At 50.7% G+C, this 9,878-nt stretch overlaps 1 protein-coding gene and 1 non-coding gene across 2 annotated transcripts; one reads left to right on the forward strand and one right to left on the reverse strand.

Moving 5' to 3' along the window:
• Positions 1-1,518: 1,518 nt before the first annotated feature.
• NKX1-2 (NK1 homeobox 2) lies at positions 1,519-6,841 on the reverse strand. The gene is made up of 2 exons (XM_043926231.1): positions 6,397-6,841; positions 1,519-4,486 (listed from the first exon to the last, which is right to left on the reverse strand). The coding sequence occupies exons 1-2, from the start codon at positions 6,605-6,607 to the stop codon at positions 3,786-3,788; spliced, it is 912 nt and encodes a 303-aa protein (XP_043782166.1). The 5' UTR covers positions 6,608-6,841; the 3' UTR covers positions 1,519-3,785.
• A 2,758-nt stretch (positions 6,842-9,599) lies between these two features.
• Positions 9,600-9,672, forward strand: TRNAG-CCC. Its single transcript has one exon. It is a non-coding gene; the product is annotated as a tRNA-Gly (tRNA).
• The last annotated feature ends 206 nt before the right edge of the window (positions 9,673-9,878 follow it).

Consider the following 9,878-nt stretch of genomic DNA (forward strand, 5'->3'; position numbering starts at 1 on the left):
TCCTTGCTATTCTTTGGAACTCTGTATTCAAATCTTTCCTTTTCTCCTTCGCCTTTCACTTCTCTTCTTTTCTCAGCTATTTGTAAGGCCTCAGACAACCATTTTGCCTTTTTGCATTTCTTTTTCTTGGGGATGGTCTGATCCCTGCCTCCTGCACAATATCATGAACTTCTGTCCATAGCTCTTCATACACTTTATCAGATCAAATCCCTTGAATCTATTTCTCACTTCCACTGTATAGTCATAGGGATTTGGTTTAGGTCATACCTGAATGGTCTGGTGGTTTTCCCTACTTTCTTCGATTTAAGTCTGAATATGGAGCAATCAGGAGTTCACGATCTGAGCCACAGTCCACTCCTGGTCCTGTTTTTGCTGACTGTATAGAGCTTCTCCATCTTTGGCTGCAAAGAATATAATCAATCGGATTTTGGTGTTGACCATCAGGTGATGTCCATATGTAGTGTCTTCTCTTGTGTTGTTGGAAGAGGGTGTGTGCTATGACCAGTGCGTTCTCTTGGCAGAACTCTATTAGCCTTTGCCCTGCTTCATTCTGTACTCCAAGGCCAAATTTGCCTGTTACTCCAGATATTTCTTGACTTCCTACTTTTGCATTCCAGTCCCTTATAGTGAAAAGGACATCTTTTTCAGGGTATTAGTTCTAGAAGGTCTTGTAGGTCTTCATGAACCATTCAGCTTCAGCTTCTTCAGCATATACACTAAGCTGAGCTGTGCCCGTAAAATGGACTGGGGTCTCTCGGTAGAAGAAGTGCTCTCTAGTCACTCCTTTAAATAACACTCCCTGGCTACATGGTTTCACGCGGGAGCTTGGAACGGTATAGTTGATTTATAACGTTGTGTTAGATTCTCGTGTACAGCAAAGTGATTCAGCTGTATCGGAGGATATATATATTTTTCATATTCTTTTCCATAATGGTTCATTATGGGATTTTGCATATGGTTCCCTGTGCTTGTTGTTTATGTTTTTTTACATAGTTTGTATATGCTAATCTCAAACTTAACCATGTTTATTTTCTATGTCTGTGGGTATCTTTCTGATTTGTAAATAAGATCATTTTTAAATGGTCATTTTTAACATCAGAAATTTATGACCAGTGGATGGTCCAAGTCTGAAAAGTTATCTCCCAGACTCTTTATGGGTTATTCAGAAGTTGTAAAGCAGGCGAGGAAGCTAATGTCCTAGAAATCTGGTATTAATTTAATTTGCAGCCACTAATTAATATTCTGTAAAGATGCTTTGCTATCGCTATGAAAATGGCCTTAAATGTGTATTTGTGTATACTGCCTACACGTGGAGCCACTATGTATGTATCCAGCAAGAATCTGAAAAGGATGGCTTAAGAAAAAGTCATGTTAGGGTAGAAATACTCTCTACTGGTGAATGCCAGATGGTGAGGGGTAAGGATGGGAAGATATACAACCTCTGATAGTTATAGAATTATTTAAAAGCTTTGCTAATAAACAACAAGAAATAATTAGAAAGAAATTATTACAAACAAAATTTATTAGACAAACACATCAATAGATTGAGTTTAAGGATTTGGTTGGGAACTCACTGGCCCTTTTAAAGCAGCGGATGTCCAAAGTCACACACTTCTTTCGAGCATTACTCTGTTAAAATGCGTAGAAACATGAAAGGTCAGGAAACACAGTGCTCCTGGCCCACAAACAGACAAGCCTCCCCCCCTCCCTCCCCAGTCCCTCTCTTCAACTGGAGTCTTCCCGTACCTGAGAGGAAAGTAATGTTTCCCAGGTCTTACAGAAATTCAGTTTCTTTGTTACAGATCCTACTTCTGTGCATGCCTGCTCCTGATACATGGAATGTTGCTCTTGAGAAACCCACGAATAGTTACTGAGGGAGTGTTTATCAACAAGTAAAGTTAATAAAATAATATTCTCTATTACAGTAACTGCATTTTTAATATCATCTGGGACCCTTATCTTTCAGAAAGTTTAATGCATTGTTTGGGGACACATTTCTTCTTCAGCATAGGAGGGAAAGAGTCTAATTAATAAATTATAATTAAATAATACATACACTCAAATCTGATGAGATTCACATGAATGTGAAATCTTCATTTAATTTGGAAGAAGGGGGGTATATTTTCTCATTCTTGATAAGAACAGAAGTAGATATCTCAAGGTTGTAATATCCTGTGTTCCTAAAACCAAGTAATGTGCTTTTATTTTATAAGAAGCCATTGATCTTTATTAATGACATAGGCTACCAAGAAATAGCAAGGAATATGGTATCCATACAGATACTGCCCAGCCTCGAGTCATCCAATAAAGATGAGAGTGAAAGATACATGACCTAGTCAGGGAGGTCTGGGTTTTGGAAATATGGGCTACAAATTATATTACATAAAAAACTGAAGAAGAGTATTCCAGATAAAGCCAGCAAGAGAATTTTACAGGACTAATTCTTAAGAGAGATAATAAAAGCAGCAGTTAGAAAGCATGTCCATATATTAAGTTCCTGCAGTTGAATCCATCATATGTGTGCCTTTTGCGTCCATGATATGCCCAATAATTATTTCTTTTACTGCTCTTAACAACCTTTTGCTTGTTTACCATGCCACCACGGAGAGTCTGTGTGGAACTGAATATCTTTCAAGTCAGTATCTTAGATGAAGCTCTAAAAATGTTGAGTCTGTTTTTAAAAATATAGTCTAGTTCATAACTGCGGTGTATGCTGAAGGAGAGAACTCTCCTTGATCACTATTGAGAGCTTAGGACTTGCTGGGAACAGACATATTAGCCAAGACTGAAGTTTTACAATATCAAACACTGCAAATCATAACGGGCAGTCCCATGTATAGTCCTCAAGATTTCAGTTGTGCCACTGGTCCCTTTGTTATTGTTATGCCTTTGGGGCCATAGCCATGGTTTGTGAAAGCGGTTCTCAAAACTTGCGGTAGCGGGGAACAGCGCTCTACCTAAGGAGGCAAGTCGAGCTGTAAACCCCTGAATTTCCCAGCACGAACTTCTGGTCTTCTCCGAAAACTTAGGTACCCATTTTCTCAGCAATAGCCCGTGGAGCGACTGTCTGGAATAAGAGTTGCTCTCAAGTCCTAATCTTAAAAGAAAGATGTAAAAACATAGAGCGTTACGCCTTTAAAAATTGGTCCATCTCAAGGCGGCAGTGTGCGCTCACAGACTCAATTCTCTCCAACTTTGTGCAGTGTTTGGAAGGAACCGCTGGATTGGGGCCAGTAACCAAGTATGAAATGGGAAACAATCGGCTCCGAAAAGGGAAACAAAAACAACTGGGCTCTGAGAGAGCCAAAATCTTTGCGGATTCCGTCCTCGGGAGCCGCTGGGAGGACGGGTCTTGACTCTCTTCGGACTCCAGGCCCGCCGCGGGGCCAGCCGCGCGCCTCCGAACACCCAGACCCTCAGAAAGAGCCCTTGAACTGAACGAAGCCTGACCCACGGGGAACAGCAGGTCCAGACACGGGGAGCTTTAAGGACGGCTTCCGTCTCCGGATACTCTGAAACGTGGCAGGTCCTTGATTCCCCTTAGTGGACCGCGTGGATCCCGGGGTTCCGCACGGCGGGAAGGCGCGCACCTGGGAGCCGCAGGCGGCCTTTCCCTGCCCTCTGGCGGCGCCTCCAGGCAGCCTGCAGGGAAGGGGCGCACAGACACCCGCGCACCAGGAGGGGGCGGTCCCTGCGCATCGGCGCCCCTCGGTAGGGTGGGGACCACAAGTCCACGCCAATCACTCGTGAGTCCAGACGAAGAGGGGTCCAAGGGGCTCGGGGGTTCATAGATGCGGGGCGTAGAAAGGGGTCAGGTAGGAGGGCCCGAGGAAGGGCGCGAAGGAGCCCCCGGCGGCCGTCAGCGGGAAGGAGGCGGCGGCTGGGAAAAGGACGTTGGCCGCCGAGTAGGAGGGGAAAGTCTGGAAAGGATGCGCGCCCGGGCCCGGCGGACCTGGGCTGCCCCCTGCGCCGCCGCCGCCGCTCGCCGCCGCAGCCCCGGGCTGGGGCGCGCCACCTCCCGCCTGCGCCGCACCTTCGGCGCCGGGGTTCTGCTTCTTCCACTTGGTCCTGCGGTTCTGGAACCAAATTTTGACCTGCGTCTCAGTGAGGCTGAGCGAGAGCGCGAGGTTCAGGCGCTCGCACACGGACAGGTAGCGCGTGGCCCGGAACTTGTTCTCCAGAGCCACTAGCTGCTCGTAGGTGAAGGCGGTGCGCGCGCGCCGCGGCTTGGAGCCGCTGGGCTCCGCGCGCCGGCGCCTGGGCCGTGGGGAGCCGGGAGTGCCCGCGAGGCCGCCAGCGCCGCTCTCCCCTGCCGCCGAGGCCGCGGCCCGCGCCTCGGGGGAGAGTGTCAGGCCCGCCTGCAGGTGCGCAGCCGGTTCCCCGCGCCGCCGCCGCGCGTCCTCCACATCCTCGTCCTCCTCTTCCGCCTCCTCCTCCTCCGACCCCTCCAGAGGGGACGCCAAGCCGGCGCCGCGGCCCGCAGCATCTGGAGGAGAAGGGGACGGTGATCAGAAGCCGGGAACCACCCAGCCCGTCCTGGTCCCCGGACCTGCTTCTCGTCCTCCCCAGAGTAGGCGGCAATCTCCCCAACTCAGAGCCCTGCCCTGCCCCTCTCCGAGATTGCGTTCCCTGCCACCACCCCACGGCACCCCATGCAGAGTGCCCAGCTCTTCCCAGGAGGTGGGAGTTAGGGTTGCGGTGCCTCCTGTCTTTACTCATCTACAACCTAGTAGGTGTCCAAGAAGTGTATTTGGAATCAATGGATGACACCCTGCATCAAGAAAAAATAACGAGCTCATTGGACAACCTTATAAGAGCGTTGTATTACACATTAAGACATGGAGATGTCAAGTGCGTTTAGGGCTCTCTCGCCCTGTCCCTAGAAGCCCGTTTGGGTCTGGAACCCCCTAGCAATTAAAAAAAGAAGTTATTAAGCGCCCCTCTCCTCCCTTTTAAAGTGAAATTCCCTCTTTCCCATCTTCTCTCTGCTGCCGTGTTAATAGAGTTTCAGATTTGTGCGGGGCCGGATCGATAGATGTCATCTATTAAAGGTAAGTTTTAATCGAACAATATTAGGATCAGACAGGGAAAGGGGGTTTGAAGTCGGTACCTGCAAGCTGCGGGCAGGAGATATGCAGGCTCCAGTAATAGAATATCGATCAGAGAGGTGGGGCAAGGGGAGAGCGGCCCCTGCGAGGGGCGATTGGAACAATTACCCGGCCTGCCGCCCAGGCGCAAGCGCGGCCGCCAGAGGCGCCCAGAGCCCCAGACCATCACCGCTAAACTTGGGGGAGGAAAAGCAGTGGTGGGCAGGGGGGAGACTGCCAGACTTCAAGCCTCTCCCTGCGCTGCGCCCCTGAACTTTGGCGTCCCTCCAAGGGAACCTCGTGCCCAGGCCTCACCCAGCTCTGGTCCTGCTGTCCTTGGTCTTTCATTTCAGACACAAACTTTCCTGGACTCCTCATCAGGTGTCCACCAGAGTTAGGAGTTAAGTCAAACAGGGTTTGGAGAGAAAGGACGAAAGAGTCTCCCACCACCCCAAGCCACCTGGACCCCAGTCCAGCCAACCATTGGGTCTGGGGAGACTGAGCGTGTGGGCAGGGGATTCTTTGCTGTTGTCTCTGGAGGGCTGGAAGGGCCCCCTGTGTGCGCCACCGGACCTCACTGCCTGCAAAGACTTCAGACACTTCATTCATCAGTCTCAGCTCCCTCACCCAGAAAATGGAGGTATGATGCTGTCGACCTCCTTAATGACCCTGTCTATCTCACAGGTTTTGAAGTTTTCCCTGACTTGTATCCCAGTCTCTAGCCCAGGTCCTGGCACATGGTGGCAGTATTAAATGCTCAATAAGTGAACAAGCCTGGCTAAACTGGGTGCTGGGTAAGTATTAGTTTCCACTGCCGGTCAATCAGAGCTGAGGTGCTTACTCACTTGGCAGGTGAGCAGGGATAAGCTTCGGTGGCAAATCTCTGACCTGGGATGCTGCGGGGAGCGGGGGGTGTCCCCCTATATGCCTCTTCCTGCGGCTTCCCTGGTGGCTCAGATCGTAGAGAATCTGCCCGCATTGGGGGAGACCCAGGTTCGATCCCTGGGTCGGAAAGATCTCCTGGAGAAGGGAATGGCAACCCACTCCAGTATTCTTGCCCGGAGAATCCCATGAAGAGAGGAGCCTGGTGGGCTACAGTCCATGGGGTCTCAGAGAGTCGGACACGACTGAGTGCCTAACACTTTCACTGCTCCTCCACTTTTTTCAGTCCTCTTCCTGTGCGCCTTCTCCCCTTTGGGGAAGACGCCGCCAAGGTCTGCTCACCCGATCCCGGGCCGTCCCTCCCACCTTCCCACCGCAGCATCTAAGCTGGGGTTTTCCGGGGCCCGAGGCCGCCTCGATTCCTTACCAGGCGCCTCTCGCTGCGGAACCGGGTCCCGGCTGGCGTCCTTCCTTCCTTCGGCCTCTGCCAAACTTTTCTTGGCTTCCCGGAGAGCCGGACGCACGGCTGGGAGCGCAGAGCGGGTGAATTTCTGCGGGTCCAAGATGTCCAGAACCGAGAAGGAGATCTTGTGGTGGGAGGGAGCCGCCTTGGCCCCGCCGTCCTGCCATGCCAGCATGCCCCAGAGGCCGGCGGCGCGGGGTCCGGGGTGGTAGAGCTCGGGCTTGCTTTAGGCTGTGGCTTGGCCGCCGCTCTCTGCCGGTAGGAGGGTCGAGGCAGCCAAGTGAAACTGGGGAGGGGGGCGCGGAGGCGGGGCGGGGAGAGAGTGGCCGGAGGTTGCGCGCGGATTGGCACTTGGGCTGCCCCAGGCCCCCGCCACGTGCAGGGCGCGCTAGCAGAAGTCCCCAAGACTACCCCGAGCTTTACCCGGACCTCCAGGCTCGGCGAGGGGGCGCCTCGGTGCGTCCGGTGCGCGCGCCCGCCTGGACAGAGCCGCGGGCTCAGCGCGCCTCCGCCCAACCTGCTGGGACTCCGGGTGAGCGAGGGAGGGACCTTCGGAAGCTTTCGTCCCGGAGGTCTTCCCAATACACCCACTCCGGCTCGGGCTTGGATTTGCACCCTTGCTCCAGGGCACCCGCCTTTGAGTTGGGGACGCAGTTGAGTCCAGAACTGATTACACGAAGGCAACGCTCAGCACATCGCCTGCTTCGCCAATGCATCACAGTAATGGCCTCGGACCTGACCACCTCTGATTTAAAAGCTTTCATGTTCTCACAGTTTACAGTTTACAAAGCCCTTCCACGTGCGCTATCTCGTTTGATCTTCTGAGCAGCCCTGTGCGGTGGGCGTGGCCTGACAAGTCTTTATCCCAGTTTTAAGATGAGAAAAGGTAGAATGAGGTTCAAAGGTGAGAAGTGATGTTGCCCAGGGCCACTGTTCGTTGGTGACAGAGTCTGGATTTGAACCCGGGTCTCCTTTCCTGAACCACTATTCTTTACAGTAAGTCCTGTTATTTCTCTAGTAAAGTCCAGGTTGCGGACTGGACAAAACCCAGGTTGTGACAGAGGCTGTCCCTTCCAACCTGGAGCCTAGCCAGGTTAGGGAGCAGCAGGGGGTTCGGAGAGATGTCTGAGCCCCAGCCAAGATGCTCTGGTGAGAATAGGTGAGCTAGGCGCAGGCGGCTGTCCTGAGCTGTGGAGACTCCAGGCACGACCCCTGATCCCCTTCAGGCCTTCTTCACGGTCACAGGTTTGATCATTTGCACAGTTATTGCCTGTCTGGGAGGCAGGTTGCATCTTTGACCCCCCATCCTCCCAACTGTCCCAAGAAGGAAAAGGTTAAAAGATGTTTTGCCTGGTTTGGATAAAAAGCTTGCATCTAACCCACCAAGTCCCATGGGGATGGGCCACAGCAGTCCTTGGGGGAGCTTCCACCAGCCACGCCCTTCTTAAATTCCCCTTCTTTTGTTGCTTGGGGAACAGTCTGAGCTCTAAGTATTTATCTCAGCGGCAATTTCTGAGGCTTCTCCGACCCCTCAGCCCAGCGCTACCTCTAAGGCTGCAGTCCCTTTCTTCCTTGCCCCATGGGGTTTTTGAACAATGACTTGGCAGTTAAGATTGTCTGAGCAGGTAGGAGTAGGAAGGGGAGGAGAAACCTTCCACTAAAGTGCAGTGGGGGCAGGGGCGGGGTGCTGGGGCTAATTCCATCTGTTATTGAAGAGGAGATCTTACAGGCCAGCTTCTTGGAGCTTTTCTCATTCAAAGCTCATGGCCCCTCCCAGAGGCGGTCACTGTATTCCCTGGGGACTTTAAAGCCCTGCCGAAATTCGAGCCAGCTCCAGTCCCAAAGCTGAGATGAACTGTGCTTTCAAAGGAAATCAGGGAAGGAAGTGCCCTGGCCAAGCCCGCCGGACCACCTCCCGTCAGAGGGAATGCACGCCTAGGGAAACCAAAGAAAGATGGCCAGGGCTGTAAACCGTGGTGCCCAGGAACCTGGATTGCCAATCACAGAACCTTCCAGGTCTCCGATAGGGTAGTTTGGGTTTTGTTTTGACAACTCTTTCTCACCCAATTCTCACCTGATTACAAAAAAAAAAAAAAATCTTTCTTAAACAACAAGGTCCTACTGTATAGCAGAGGGAAATATATCCAATACCCTGTGATAAACCATAATGGAAAAGAATATGAAAAAGAATGCAGGTACATGTTTAAGTGAATCACTTGGCTGTACGGCTGAAATGACTACATTGTAAATGGGTGTGTGTGTGTGTTAGTCACTCAGTCTTGTCCGACTCTTTGCGACCCCGTGGACTGTAGCCCACCAGGCTCCTCTGTCCATGGAATTCCCCAGGCAAGGATACTGGAGTGGGTAACCGTTCCCATCTCCAGGGGATCTTCCTGACCCACGGATCGAACCCAGGTCTCCTGCACTGCAGGCAGATTCTTTACCATCTGAGCCATCAAGGAAGACCCAAATCAAGTATACTTCAATACATTTCAATATTGAAATCAAGTATACGTCTATAAAACAAAATTTTTAAAAAATCTTCTCTTTCTGTCCCCTTCCCCACTGATCCCACTCCCCTTTTACATTTTTCCACTCACATTTATGTTTTTTCATATTTAGGTTCTCCATGGTAGCTAGAAATAGGTCTTTTTAAGGGACCTCCAGAATGGACATTTCTGGCTCCCCATGGTTCCTCTCCTTCTCTGTTCTCCTCTGAGAAATTCTGAGGTCACTTTCAGGGGAACATGGGCTGGCATTCCAGAGGGCACCCCATGTCCCCAACCAGAGGGACCTGGAAGGTACAGAAGCCAGGGCAGGCCAAACCCAGTCATATTCTTTTCACTTAATCAACTGTCTCCAAAAATTTTTGTTCAAATAATTTGAATCATCTTTCCTTTGAGTTCTGCAGGTGTTAAATATAGAAAAGGATAAGAAAAAGGAGAAGCAACAAATTGGAATGTCAAGAACACATAAAGGCCATGTGCTGTAAGACTGTGCATCTTTAAGAACTCTTAGTAGTTATTTAGTTATGTTTTTTCCCTTGCCCTTTATTTCTCCTATATTTCTGATATGTGTGTTCAGTGCTGTATGAAGTTATATGAACTCTTGCATTCAGGACTTGGCTTCTGGAGACAGGTGCACAAGAAACACCATGATGTGGGATTTCCCTGGTGGTCCAGCGGTTAAGACTCTGCATTCCCAATGCAGGGGAGCCAGGTTTGACCCCTGGTCAGGGAACTAGATCTCACATGACACAGTTGAGAGTTCACATACCACAGCTGAAAAATCCTGCATGCCACAAGGAAGACTGACTATCTCCCATGCCACAGCTAAGACCCGACACAGCCAAATAAATAATTAAAAAAAAAGAAAAAAAGAAACAGCATGGTGTCTCCCATCAACATTGCAGGAATAGAAAATGCTCCCTCTTACTCACCCAACTT

The sequence above is a fragment of the Cervus elaphus genome, chromosome 15, assembly GCF_910594005.1.
Source record: "Cervus elaphus chromosome 15, mCerEla1.1, whole genome shotgun sequence".
Classification (NCBI taxonomy): domain Eukaryota; kingdom Metazoa; phylum Chordata; class Mammalia; order Artiodactyla; family Cervidae; genus Cervus; species Cervus elaphus.